We start from the raw sequence: 14,540 nt of genomic DNA, 5'->3' as shown, positions 1-14,540 counted from the left end.
TCTAAGATTGCTTCAGCTAGTTCCTTAACTATCCCAGGATGAATTTCATCAGGACCTGATGACTTCAATATATTCAATTTATCTAAAATATTTTTTAATCTGTTCTTTCCATATTTTGTCTTACATTTCTTCCCCCTTTGCTAATATAAGTTGTGTTGAGCATCTGGTCGCCATTAACCATTTTAGCGAAGAGTGAAGCATTAAACACCTAAGCCTTCTTGATGTTTTCTGTCATTACTTCTCCTTCCCCACTAAGTAGAGGCCATCACTTTTGTTTTTTTCTTGCTCCTAATATATTTAAAGATCCTCTTTTTATTGCCGTTTATGTTTCTTGGTAGGTGTAACCATAGCCTTTCAGATGTTGTCCCTATATGCTTGTGCTACTCTTTTATACTCCTCCTTAGCAATTTGTTCATGTCTCCACTTTTTGTAAGATTCCTTTCAGATTTTCAGGTCATTAAAGAGCTCCTGATAGGAAGAATAGAAAGAGGGTCAATATGGCTCTCTCTTTCCTTTATATCAGGATAGTCTGCAGTTGTGTCTTTAATATCGTCTCCTTGAGAACCTGACAGCTCTCCTGAACTTTTTCCCTGAGATATTCTTCCCATGGCACCTTACCTGCCAGTTCTCTGAGTTCGTTAAAGCCTGCTTTTTTGAAGTCTGTGATGGGGTAGATTAGATCCAGATGTCCCATCTCACCCCTCCCCAGAGAAGAGCAGAGGAGAAGTCCTCTAGGTAGCCCAGAGAGGCTGCAGGGGAAGCAGCCAAACAGAGGGACCAGGAAGGCCACTTAAAAAGAAGCAGCAGAACGAGCAGAGCAGTCAGTTGCTTCCTGGTGCTGGAAGAGGGAAGCCTAGGTTCCTGGCTAGCTGGAAGAGCAGCAGGCAACATACAGCTCAGTGTGGGCAAGACTGAGCCCAGGGGAGGCTGCCGAAGACTGATGAAGCTAAAAAGGAGTTCCTGACAGGCTGCCGAGCAAAGACAAAGAACCTAGCCAGACCAAATGAGGGTATACCACGATGGGCCCAGCTGGACTGTTATAGAGGGAAGTGTCTCCAGGGAGGAAGCCTTGGCAGAAGGTAAAGACAGTATACCCCAGAAGGGGTTTGTTTGTTCTGTTCCACCTACAGACAGCGTGAGAGACTCAGCTGGAGGGATGAGTTGCTGAAGACCTACTGAAGAAACCATCGACCAGAAGGGGGCGCTTGTGAGAAGTGGATGCTACCCCATTACCACAAACCAAGAAACAACAGGATCACATCCGACCAGAAGGGGCACTCATGAGAGGCGGGTACCGACCCTGTTACAAAGTCCATTGTCCTCATTCTGCTGATCTCATGCCTTCCTTTCCTTCTACTCATGAAATAATCATTTCATGACCACTTTCACCCACACTGCGTTCCACCTTCAGACTCACCACCAATTCCTCCCTGTTGGTCAGAATCAAGTCTGTTCCCTGGTTACTTCCTCCACTTTCTGAAACAAAAACTGTCCTCAATACATTCCAAGAACTTATTAAAAATGTTATGTTTTGCTGTATTACTTTTCCAAAAGATGTCAGGATAGTAGAAGCTCATGATCAGTACCATGTCTTGTGTTTTGGATATTTCTGTTATTTGTTCTAGAAATGCCTCATCCGCCTTCTCTTCCTGATTTGGTGATCTACTGTAGACCCCTACCATGTCGTCACCCTTATTTTTTTTTCACTCCTTTATCTTTACTCAGATATTTTCAACTGGTCTGGCCTCTCATTGCCTCAGAACAAGTGTATATATTCTTGAAGTTTAATGCAACACCTTTTCCCTTTTTTACCCTGCCCGCCCTTACTGAACAAGCTATACCCTTAATACCAATATTCCAGTCATGACACTTCTCACAACACCAATTAAGTCATAATTTAGCTCAGGGACTAAGACTTCCAGTTATTTATGTTTATTCCCCATAGCCCTTACATTTGTGTATAGTCAATTAGTTGTCAAGCAGATTTCCTCACTAATTTCCCTCTTGTTGTTTCTATGACCCTATCATAAGTTTCCATGTCTCCCCCCAAAACAGCTAGCCCTCTGTTAAGGTCATTTCTTTTTACACTTACCTTTGGGCTTTTGTCTCCGGCACCTTTTAATCTAGTTTAAAGCCCTACATATCAAATATATTTCCCACCCACCACCCAACTTTCATTAAGAAAGCTGAACTTTTTGATCGATTTTCCAAACACAACCTCAAAGAGACTGGCTTGGAAAATGTCTGCCTGAAAGCTGACAGTTACAAGCAGATAAAAAAAGAATCAGAATGGAAACATTTAGGCAATATTATACTTGAGAGCTATATAGAAAGTCACTAAGGTGTGACAATCAGCCGGTCTGATACTTCCCCATAACACATAGAAGCAGGAACTAACCCATTTGGCCTGGGCTTAGCTATTGTGGTGATAGGCACTGTACAAAACTGTAAGCTACGCAGCTACAGGTGACAGTGGACAACTGGAAATCAAGACTCCAGGCACAAGACAATTAAATGGGTGTCCTTATTTTTTTCACTAAAAACAGAGTAACCAGCTGAAAACCAGCATGATAGTGAGTCTCTTATACAATTCTATTGTCTGTAGGAGGTTCCTTACCTTCATTGTACGGTACTGGATTGCCAATATTTGCACCAACCACATCAGCTGTTTTCAGAACATCTAAATCCATCAATATAATCACTCTCCTACAAACACAAAGCAAGCAACAGTAAAGACTCTTGACATCTTCCTGGACACTTCTCGAGAGAGAAGCCCATATACAGCCCTAGGCTATAAATGAGTCTTTTGCATACACACAGGCACTGCAATCACTACAGAAGACAGATTTCCTGCTGAGGCACTGTCAAGAAGAAACACTCCATTATCAACTAGAGATTTAACCATTTAGTAAATGCAGGTAGAAGTGGTGTAGATTGAAACAATACAGCACTTAATCAGGAAGAGTAGACAGCCATCAGAATGATGCACATGATGTTGAGATGTAGTGATACAGTCAACATTATTGTCGGAGCACATAAAATGTGCTAGATCCCTTACAACTCTGCCCCAAATGGCATAAAACTAAATACAAGTGAGTGTCAAATAGAAAAGGTGGACTGGGGAGAAAGACAGTGACAGCAAAAGTTCACACAGTTACACATTCATGCATGTACACAATCTTGAAGGTTTGTTACCGTACCTTAATTTGCAATAGAAAGTTCAAGTACTTTACCATCTGAATACAAAACCAACCACTACCAGGGCATGTCCTCATTCACACCCTCACCCACAGCAAGTAATTTTCAGTTACTGAAATCTAATGATTACAGAGTTGGATGCATTTTATCCAGTTATATCCATTTAATTACTACACAGATATTAATATTTGCAACTAACCACATTGCAGCCAGGTACAGCAACTTTTATCTCTGCAACCCTCGAACAGCCATCACGATTACATGATGTGTCAGGAGAAACACATGCCTCCTCCCTCATGCACCATACACCCCCATGGATACACCTATTAATAATCTCAGAACAACAGCAGTTGACCTCTCATCCTGTATGTGAGATGCAGCAGCATCCACTAGTCAGATGCATTTGTGTGCCCATATCTAAATATACATGTATACCTTCCATCTTTCAGGCTGTTAACAATGTATCTGTTAACCTGGCAGATACAGTGGGCAGACAAGCGCTCCTCTTCAATTAGAGAGTTCAGCTGTGTAGCCAACATGAAAGCTGCAAAAAACAGAAGAAAAACCCTAAAACAACCAGCATATGCAGCCCTGAAAAGATGGCCGTCATAGCTAACTGCAGTCAATCCATTCTGGCCACTGGTCCTGCATAGATTTAAGGCCTGCCCCATTAATCATCTCACACAAACCAGTGCAATCACAAGTGAGAAAGTGTGAATATATCTCTGGAACATAAATCATTTATTAACTCCCTAAAGTTTGAGAACAGAATACAACACCCTTGCAATGATATTTTGCCTTGTAGCCCAACCCACTGAAGTAAAATTTATGCAGCAAATTAGAAAAAGATAGATTAAGATGAGCTGCTAAATGGTTCTTGGACCTCACCACTATTATGATAGTCCGTTAATCACCGTTCTGTATGACTGAGCTGTTCTCCATAATTAACATGAATTCTTGGACACTCTGCAACAACTCAGAAAAGCTGGATTTTGTTTGTAAGATTAAAATACAATTATAGATCCCAGAATCTAAATAAATTTAAATAAATAAATTCTATAGCCTTCACACACTCCTTTGGAACTTAGTTCAGCAGCAAAAACCACTCTGTCATTAATTCTGACAATTGGGTGCAGTTATTAGCCATGCACTTGTAAATTCTCATCACTATGCATTACTTACAGGAAAGTGTGTTCACCCCATCGCTCATCAGCACACGGTAACGAGGTGGCCCATTTCCTGTGGCTATGGCACGGATGTTCTAGAAGAAAACACTTGAATTCTTAGCCCTTATCTGATTTTATAGGCACACAGAGACAAAGTATGAGATCACACCTATGGGGAGAGCTTACTCATAAAGCAGAAAACTAAGATAGACAGATAACAATCAATTAAAGCCAATCTCAGACGGACTAAAACATGCTTGCTCAGATTCATGCCAACGAGCCTTTCAGTGCTCCTTTGCTCACCTACAAGGCTTCCACCTCTTCATGTCTGAATTGGATTGTAAACTCATGGGAGGGGAGTTGTCAGGCACCTTATCTTTATGGACTCATAGATCAGCATGTACAATTATAAGTACACTAAGCTACGGATAATAGGAATAAAATAACACTTGAGGGAATACTCACAATGACTTGGAGGACAGGCTTTAAATTATTCTCTCCCTGCATTATGGCCTATAAAGGAAGACAGAGGATTTAATCCTTTTGATTGGAAAACATTTTTAGAGCTTTGTGACTGAGGAGATTAGCCAACAAATAACTGGACTAATTATAATAAACTGCTCCCAAAACAGGGAATCAAACTTGGTTAGTGTGCCAACAGCGTGAACATCCTCAAAAGTTCTATTCATTGTATAAGCGCATCCTGATACAAGAAAAAGGACAGACCATTTGTTGAGAGAAGCATTTCACCTCAGAAATCCCTGCTCTTTATGGGAAGTGACAGGCTGATTTACTAGTTCATCAATTCTCACACAGTTGCCTGTTGAGCATTTTCAGGCAGCCGATGGAGCTGCTGCAAGTAGTTATACTTCCTACAAATTGTAACTTAGCCAATGAACCTAGAGTTCCCAAAGAGTTCAACTATTTTTTTTAAAGTCCATCTCTTCCCTTTCCACATGTTTCTCTGTTTGTCAGGGGTGGGCAAACTTTTTGGCCCGAGGGCCACATCTGGATATGGAATTTGTATGGCGAGTCATGAATGCTCATGAAATTGGGGGTTGGGGTGCAGGAGGGGGTGAGGGCTCCGGCTGATGGGTTGGGGGTGCAGGAGGGTGCTCTGGGCTGGGACCAAGGGGTTTGGAGGGTGGGAGGGGGATCAGGGCTGGGACAGGAGGTTGGGGCATGGGAAGGGATCAGGAGTGTAGGCTCCAGGCACATTTACCTCAAGCAGCTCCCAGAAACAGCAGCATGTCCCCTCTCCATCTCCTATGCAGAGGCACAGCCAGGTGGCTCTGTGCGCTGCCCCATCCAGAGGTGCTGCCCCTACAGCTCCCATTGGCCATGGTTCCCGGCCAATGGGAGTTGCGGGGGCGGCAGTTGGGGAGGAGGCAGTGTGCAGAACCCTCTGGCTGCCCCTACATGTAGGGGCCAGAGGGGGGTACATGCCACTGCTTCTGGGAGCCTACAGAGCCACGGCACATGCGGAGGGGGGCAAGCCCCAGACCCCGCTCCCCAGGAGATTGAGGGCCAGATTAAAATGTCTGAAGGGCCAGATGTGGCCCCTGGGCCGTAATCTGCCCACCCCTGCTCTTTGTTGCGTATTTCTCCGGTGTTGAATTCAAGTGTGATCAAATTGGCAAAATACCAGAACTGGAGTAGTAGTAAACACGCAGGCACAGAACCAGACCGCAAACAGTACCCAAGAGTTGGGGCAGAGCGTGCTATGGGTAATTTATTTTTTGTTATACTTTGTAGGGTTGTTGCTCACTCTCTTTTGCTCATTTAACCAACTGTCAGAGGTGCGCTGAACAGATGACAAGCACTCCCTTCTAACTTTATAAACCTCAAAAATAACAGGAGTGAAATTACAGACAGGCAGCAAGAATAAAAAGCTCAGATACAGAAAGGCGGGGTTATAACTAACCAGCTGCTCCACCACTTTAAAGAAGATAGAAATCCACAGCCAGGCAGATACTATCCAGCTATAACTTCAGGGCTGGAAAGGGAGGTATGTGTGCCAAGGATCACTGAGGAAGTGGCCATGGAGTGAAAGAATGTAACAATCCAGGGGCGTAGTGAAGGGGCTCGCAAACTGGGGGTCATGACCCCCCCGAGGAGTTTACTATGTGGGGGTCATGAGCTGTCAATCTCCACCCCAAACCCCACTTCGCCTCCAGCATTTATAGTAGTGTTTCATATAAAAGAATTGTTTTTAATTTACAAGGGGAGGTCGCACTCCGAGGCTTGCTGTAAAGGTCACCAGTATATCAGCTTGAGAACCGTAACGAAAGCAGGTCCAGCACAGGCGCCGACTCCGTGGGTGCTCCAAGGCTGGAGCCCCCACGGGGAAAAACTGGTGAGTGCCCCGCCCCCCGCCCCGGCTCCTCTGTGCGCCCCCCGCCCCGGCTCCCCTGAGCGCCCCCCGCCCCGCCCCGGATCCCCTGAGCGCCCCGCCCCGGCTCCCCCGAGCGCCCCGCCCCCCGCCCCGCCCCGGCTCCCCGAGCGCCCCGCCCCCCGCCCCGCCCCGGCTCCCCGAGCGCCCCGCCCCGGCTCCCCTGAGCGCCCCCCGCCCCCCCTCCCCGAGCGCCCCGCCCCGGCTCCCCTGAGCGCCCCGCCCCCCGCCCCGGCTCCCCGAGCGCCCCGCCCCGGCTCCCCTGAGCGCGAAGCGGTGGCGAGCGCCGGGAGGGAGGGGGTGGGGCGGGGGGAGTGGAATTGAGGCAGTGACTTTGGGGGCAGGGACGGAGGGCGCGGGCACCCCCCGGCGCCATGAGGGGGGTGAAGGGGCCCGTCCGGCCGCTTCCGAGAGCGCTCGGGGGCCCTGCCCCAGCCGAGAGCAGTTACTCCCCTCGGCGCCGTGCGCTACCCTGCCTAGCCTCTGGGGGGCCACAGCACACAGGGGCCCCTGCCCCCCGAGCACTGACCACGCCCATCTGGCCCCCCGCTCCCGCGGGGCCCAGCCCCCACTCCTTCCCACGGGAGGAGGTGGAACCGCAGCGCGGCCGGGCGGGCTCAGGGCAGGCCGGGCGCCCGCTCCCCCGAAGCTCCTCACCGCGATGGCCCCCTCGCTCAGCCGCGCGCTCATGGTGCGTAGCCTCCCCGACCGCGACCTCTTCGCACTCCCGCCAAACCCTCTCTCTTGCCGCTCAGCCGTCGCGCGACGCCACCCCCTCAGCACGTACGCTCCGCACGTGTAGACGTCACCGGTGCGACACCCGCTATTGGCTGGCGTGCTCTGTACGGCGGAAATGATTCTCCGGCCTGTCGTCTGTGTGCGCCGCCATGGGCTCCTCCTGACTGACTGCGAGTCCCGCGGCTGAGGAGCGTGACGGAGAGAGCCCCGCCGGGCGGGGCTGAGCAGGCAGGGCCGTGTAGCCGTCTCGGGGCTGGGTGCGGGTCGGGGGGAGCTCAGCGGCCCGTGTCTCCAGGCGCGGGAGGGGTCCGTGCGCTGCCCGGCCCTGTCTCCCGGGCTGCTGTGAGCGTCGGGCGCCGGGGCCCGGTGGGGCCGGGACTCGCTCCCTCGCCCACCCCACCCCGCCGCGGCGGGGACGCACGGAGGCGGGCGCGGGGCGGCCGCGGCCCCAGCCCCAGCCCCGCTGCTCCTGACCCCGCTGCTGCCAGCTCGCAGGGCGGCTCTGTCCAGCCGGGGTCTTCCCGCCATGGATCTGCCCGCGGAGAAGTGGAAGGCGTACGCCCGTCGGAGGTGGGCCTCGCTGGAGCCCGGCCTGCGGGAGCAGCTGTCTCTGGCCGTGCCGCCTCGGGACACCTTCCTCCTCTGCCTGCCTCTCTTCCAGTGAGTAGCCGCCCGCCACCCGGCCCGCGGCGCTGCCCGGCCCGCGGCGCTGCCCGGCCCGTGTGGCCGCCGGCCCGTGACGCCGAGCTTTCCGTCTCCCCGCAGAGCCGCGGACGAAGAATTTTTGCGCAGACTGGCGCTCGGTAACGGGGTGGGAAAGGATCCGAGAGCTGCTCTTTTCTACAAGCAGGAGGGGAACAAGAGGTTTCAGGAAAGGGAATACGCGGCTGCACGAGTCCTCTATTCCAAGGTAGAGGTTCCCAGTCCTTCACGCCGATGGAAACACGGGTGCTTTGAGGGCACTTCAGCCTCAGTTCATCTCCCGGTAGGCGGGTTTGATGTGGGGATAACTTCACTGGGACTCCCCCGGCATGCTGAGGCGTTTGTGGCTGTTGTGACAGATGTCTAATGCGGTTGCGTAAGGTGAGCAAGGAAACGGCATTCTGCGGCGCCCCCGGGTAGAACAGTCATGAGGAGTTTCGTTCTGCGCGTACCCTGCATGTAGCCGGTCAGTCTTCTCTCGTAAGGGCTGCAGCCTGACCACGTGTTAGTCCCATCTCTGCTCTGCGCTTGGCCAAGCCACTGGTTGCTCTTTGCTCAGTCTGGAAAGGTACTAGCAGTTTCAACTCCCAGTGATTTTCACAGGAGCTGAGAATGCTCTGCACCATTCAGGATTGGATCTATGAGTTCTCTAGTTTCTATATATGCAAAATAAAAACATATAACACTCACAAGGGTGTTGAGGCTTAATTTATAGGCTTCTGTACAGCGTATTCACAAAAAGAAAAGGAGTACTAGTGGCACCTGAGAGACTAACCAATTTATTTGAGCAGAAGCTTTCGTGAGCTACAGCTCACTTCATCGGATGTAACTTCAGCTGTAGCTCACAAAAGCTTCTGCTCAAATAAATTGGTTAGTCTCTCAGGTGCCACTAGTACTCCTTTTCTTTTTGCGAATACAGACTAATACGGCTGCTACTCTGAAACCTGTGTATTGTGATCCTTGGATGGAAGACTCTAGAGAAGGGCAATTATTATGATTGATAGATTTTTAAAGCCAGAAAGGGCCTTTCTAATCATCTAATCTGACCTCCTACAGAACACAGGCAATAGAACTTCATCCAGTAATTCCTACATCAAATACATTCTTTATGATTAAGCTATAGTGTGTCTTTAAAAAGACATCCAGTTTTGGTTTAAAGATTTCAAGTGATGGAAAATCCACCATGTCCTTAGGCAAATTGTTCCAGTGGTTGGTTGATCTCTCTGTTAAAATTTTGCAATGTGTTTCAAGTCTGAATTTAATCTAACAGAAAAAGGCATAATGAAGTGTTCGTGTGCAAGTACTTATAGACTGTGATTGAATCATCTTTTAACCATATAGTAACTAAATAGATTGAGCTTCTTAAGTCTTTTGCTGTAAGGCAGGATTTTCAGAACTTGAGTAATAATTTTTCCATTTTCTGAATCCTCTCCAATTTATCAACATCTCTCTTTGAAGAGTAGGCATCAAAATCAGGAATACTATTCCAGTAATGGATTCACTAATGTAATCTACAGAGATAAACTACCTCCCTGCTCCTCTGTATTCCCCTGTTTATATATCCAAGAATCTCACAAGCCCTCCTAACCCCGTTATGATGTGGAATAAAGGTGGAAAAGGTCAAGATAAGCAAGATTGGGAATGAAAATCTCCAGTACACTAATCCAGTGGTTGGCACATAACAGGTTGAATTGACTCTTTACCCCACTACTCTCCCTTTCCCAGCCCTGACCACACACATTTCATGTCCCAGAACCCAAGCTGCCCATAGAACATATACCAGTCACTCTTTCTCAATGTGCCAACTACTCTTTTTGGTCTTTGCAGGCAGTGTCCCACAACAGCCCAGAAATGTCATTGTGTTATGCCAATCGCTCTGCAGCCCTCTTTCACTTGGGTCAGTTTGAGGTAAGTCCTAGATTTGACAGAATCAAGGACAACCCAGCAGCTATTCATTTTGAAAACTGGGTATAGAGAATCCGGTAATGGCAGTGAAGTTTTTGCAGCTATTCAATTGTGTTTTATATGCTGTGCCACAACTTCAAAAAAGTGGCATGCTGTGTGTTTCTGAAGGTGCCAGCACTGCGTAATCCCCCTATATGTTTCCCAAAAGACAGCAGCAGTCGGGCTAGTTGAAGGTGTTAAAATGAAGTGCCACTAAATTGGAAAAGGCCATACCTCAGTGGGAGACCATTGCTCAACATTGTGTGCTCTTGGTTCAAAATAGCCTAAGATGGCATTTGGGGATGGCTAGAGTAGGATTTCTCTTTTGGAACCTGAGCAGTGGGTCATATTAATCTGGTTTGTAATGTGTTCTTGCTGCTGTTTTTGTAATGGTTTTTATGGTATAGTTTTAGTGGATGATAAGGGTGCCTAGGACTTGGTGTTGTGTCCTTTGCTCTTTATATAGCAAACATAATGTGAAGAAACCACACTGGCACAGTGAAGTCCATATCACCATATTTACTAACTGTATACAACATGCAGTGCCTACCTACATTTATACACTGCTGCTCTGCATTCCAGTAGCTTTTAAAACCTAGAAGAGAGGGAAAGCCAGTAGAGGTCTTACTAACTAATTAAAGCTATATTATCCAAGCCCTGTACACTAGACCTAGGATAGGTGTTCTTGTGTTTATTTAAATCCAAATTAAGATGACTAAAGAACGAAGTTTAAATACCAGAACAAGAGGCCGTGGTCCGATATGGTTTTAAAACTGCTTCAAACTGCAGGTGCTTTTCTGAATTCCTGCGGAGTCTCTTCACCCTTTCTCTCTGTGGGATGGTCTCACTTTGAAAGTGGCAGCACTGTATAAGACTTTACTGTGACCGCTGTTCAGTCATGGACCAGAAACTTAGTTAATGCAGTTCTAAATAAATGAAATGTGCCCAATCTCAGATGAGGCAGAAGAGTAAAAATCTTTCAGGCATTTTTCAAAGTCATTTAAAACGTCTCTTGTATTCGCTTCCAGGATTGTCTGGAAGACATTGACAGGGCTCAAGCCCAGGGCTATCCAGACAGATTGCAGCCTAAGATCTTGCTGCGGAAAACTGAGTGTCTGCTTCTTCTGGGAAGATTACAGGAGGCAGCAGGGGTCATCAGCAAGGTGGAGAGTAAAATAGCTATGGATCAGAGTCTGACTAGTACCACACGCCAGATTTTGCTAAGAAAAATCAGCCAACTTAAAGTGAAAGCACATGAGAAGGAGAGTAGCCCACTATCGGTGCCGGAAGCACTCAGCAAAACTCAAAAGGACTTGGAATTCTGGGAAGAAAATGGTAAAATTTCAAGTGCATCTTCATCTGTGAGCTTGAACTTTAACTCCTGCAAAGGACGTCATCTGGTTGCCACCAAAGATATTCTGCCAGGGGAGAACTTGGTGAAAGAGGAGGCCTTTGTAAGTGTGCTCAGCCCAGGGAAGGGTCTGTTGCTCCAGGACAGTGCTGAAACAACATGGGATACTAGGGTAACTAATGGGGACCTCCACTGTCATCGCTGCTTGAAGCAGCTCTTGGCTTCAGTGCCCTGCGGGGGATGTAGCTATGCCAAGTACTGCAGCAAGAAGTGTGCACAGCTGGCATGGGAGCACTATCACAGTACAGAGTGCCCATTAGGGGCACTGCTGCTCACACTAGGGGTCTTCTCCCATGTTGCCTTAAGAACTGTTCTAGTGGCTGGATTTGCAGAGGTTAGCAGCTTAGTGAAGCAGTTTCATGGAGATGACAAGGAACTTTACAAGACTGAAGCCAGAGGTAAGAGTCTGGATGAGACACGAGATTCCACAGCTGGCATGGAGGGTCTCTCTGAGAAAGCAAAGCCTTTGATTCCTGGTTGTGAGGATGATGGACAGTACCAGGGTTCTTACCAAGCTGTCTTCAACCTTTTGACCCATGCTGAAAAGCACAGCCCTGAACACAAGTTCCTTTGCAGCCTGAGCATAATAGCCATATGCAAGAAACTGCTCAACACAGATCTGACCATTTTTAGTCAGGAGTCATGTGAGAGCCAGTCCAAACTGAAAGCACATGTGAAGTTGTCTGCTGAATTGTCTCCGGAGCTGAAGATTCTGGGAGAAGCAATGCTGAGGCATATGTTGCAGCTGCAATGTAATGCTCAAGCAGTGACTGCAATCCGGGAGTCAGGTCAGTGAGAAACTGTACTCTTCTCTCTTGTCCTCGTTGGATTGTCCTTTGGGAGGGATATAGTAAATGGATGAGCACTCTTAGAGATCACACTGCACTCGGGTAAACTTTGTGTAAGTATCTTATCTCCCTAAAACCTCATAAGCTCTTTTACAATGGAAACTTCCTTATTCTTTCCTAGTGGTATGCCCAGCATAGAATCATACAAATGTAGGGCTAGAAGTAACCTCAAGAAATCGTCAAGTCCAGCCCCCTGTGCTGCGACAGGACCAAGTAAACTTAGATCATCCCTGCCAGATGTTTGTCCAACCTGTTTTTAAAAACTTGCAATGATGGAGATATCACTACCTCCCTTGGAAGTCCATACCAGAGCTTTACTATCATTATAAGTGAAAAGTTTTCCCTGATATCTAACCTAAATCTCCAGGACTGCAGATTAAGCCCTTTATTCCTTGTCCTACCTTCATGGAGAACAATTGATCACCATCCTCTTTATAACAGCCCTTAACATATGTGAAGACTGTTTTCAACACCCCACCACCCCTGCCAGTCTTCTTTTCTCAACTGAATGACCATGTTTTTAACCTTTCCTTCTAAAAGGTTTAGAAAATCTGATTTGTCATTTTTATTGCTCTCCTCTGCACACTCTCCAATTTATCCACATCTTTCCTAAACTGTGGTACCCAGAAATGGACACAGTACTCTAGCTGAGGCCTAACCAGTGCCAATAAAGTGGGACAGTTACCGCCTGCATCTTATTCATAATGCTCCTGTATATACACCCTAGAAAGATACTAGCCTTTTTCACAGCTGCATCACATTGTGGACTCATTCAATTTGTAATCCATTATAACTCCCAGATTCTGTTCAACAGTACTACCAACTAGCCAGTTATTTCCCATTTTGTAGTTGTGCATTTGATTTTTCTTTCCTAAGTGGAGTACTTTGCACTTATCTTTATTAAATTTCATCTTGTTGAATTCAGACCAATTCTCCGATTTTTCAAGGTTGTTTTGAATTGTAATCCTATCTTCTAAAGTACTTGCAACCACTCCCAGGTTGTTGTCATCTGCAAATTTTATAAGCATACTCTCCATTCTGTTATCCAAGTCCTTAATGAAAATATTGTATAGTACTGAATCCAGGACTGACCCCTGCAGAACCCCACTGGATACGCCCTCCCAGTTTGACCGTGAACCACTGATAACTACTCTGAGTACAGTCTTTCAGCCAATTTTGCACCCAGCTTATGATGATTTCATCTAGACCACATTTCCCTAGTTTGATAGATAACTAGGCTTGGAAGGTTTAGATTTTTTTCAGCAAATGTAAGTAAACATCAGTTTCACCATACACATAGAAACAAACAAAATACTTCTATCAAAATTTACAAATAGGGAAAGTAAGAAAAATGCTGCTTGAGAACTATTTTGATTTGAGTTTGATTTAAGGATATTTACTTTGTATATTTTCACATGGGATGTTGACAGTTTGTGTTTTAACAGCTATAAAACTTTAACTTTTTGAATCTCAATGTCTACTGCCATTTAATGATTCTGACTCCCCCATAATTTCTCATAGCTGTGAAAATTTAAATTAATATAAATCGAAAAAATTGCTTATTACCCATAATTTTGCACACATGAACGTTTAAATTGATAAAAATGGGGGGGAAATGCTTAAAAATAGACATCTATTGGCAGAATTAGATTATTTTTTATCTTTTTATAATGTCAAATATAATGACATTATAGAGTAGACCTTAGGGAATCTGCTCTTCGTTTGGATGCAGGGAGAAATGATTTGGATGCAAAGATTTCTAAATTTACAATTTTAAGTTCTGTTTTTAAAAATATTTCAGTTAAACAGCAGCTAAACCAAATATTTAAACTTAGTATTTGTATTATAGTAGCAGTCTAGAAGAATAGAACTTACCTTCAGCAGTCTAGAAACTCTTTGCTTTCCCTGTGGATTCAAATGGGGAGCTGATTACCCAAAACCATCTCCACATGGTCAGACTGTGAGCATGGCAGCTTTCAAATTTGTTTAGTAATTATTCTTTTATTATCACATTAAAACACCAAAAACTTTTTTTTGCTGCTGATGTTTTGCTGTGATTAGATTCAGTGCCTGGAATATAAGCAAAGTAGGTCACTAGGTCTGATTTCATGATGTATTTGGCCCTTTTTATGTTGTGTGGT

The 14,540-nt window shown here is 46.4% G+C and overlaps 2 protein-coding genes across 5 annotated transcripts in view; one reads left to right on the top strand and one right to left on the bottom strand.

The window, feature by feature from the left end:
- Positions 1-7,541, bottom strand: part of RPA1 (replication protein A1) — a 44,451-nt gene extending 36,910 nt beyond the window's left edge. Inside the window, exons 1-5 of the mRNA XM_077836971.1 lie at positions 7,414-7,541; positions 4,830-4,877; positions 4,381-4,459; positions 3,634-3,742; positions 2,618-2,706 (exon numbers count right to left, since the gene is read on the bottom strand). Of these exons, the coding sequence (XP_077693097.1) occupies positions 2,618-2,706; positions 3,634-3,742; positions 4,381-4,459; positions 4,830-4,877; positions 7,414-7,446 (358 nt within the window). The 5' untranslated portion in view covers positions 7,447-7,541. The remainder of the gene's footprint in view (positions 1-2,617; positions 2,707-3,633; positions 3,743-4,380; positions 4,460-4,829; positions 4,878-7,413) is intronic.
- A 100-nt stretch (positions 7,542-7,641) lies between these two features.
- Positions 7,642-14,540, top strand: part of SMYD4 (SET and MYND domain containing 4) — a 37,181-nt gene continuing 30,282 nt past the window's right edge. For 2 of the 4 annotated variants that reach the window (XM_077836967.1, XM_077836968.1), the window contains exons 1-4: positions 7,642-8,154; positions 8,260-8,404; positions 10,024-10,104; positions 11,169-12,339. In XM_077836967.1, the coding sequence (XP_077693093.1) occupies positions 8,021-8,154; positions 8,260-8,404; positions 10,024-10,104; positions 11,169-12,339 (1,531 nt within the window). In that variant the 5' untranslated portion in view covers positions 7,642-8,020. Of the gene's footprint in view, positions 8,155-8,259; positions 8,405-8,424; positions 8,578-8,619; positions 8,663-10,023; positions 10,105-11,168; positions 12,340-14,540 lie in introns of those variants that run through there. The other 2 variants (XM_077836969.1, XM_077836970.1) reach the window with 2 other exon arrangements.

The sequence above is a fragment of the Eretmochelys imbricata genome, chromosome 17, assembly GCF_965152235.1.
Source record: "Eretmochelys imbricata isolate rEreImb1 chromosome 17, rEreImb1.hap1, whole genome shotgun sequence".
In the NCBI taxonomy this organism is placed as follows: Eukaryota; Metazoa; Chordata; order Testudines; family Cheloniidae; genus Eretmochelys; species Eretmochelys imbricata.
The sequence above is the reverse complement of the archived record's forward strand: the minus strand, read 5'-3'. Positions and strand labels throughout refer to the sequence as shown.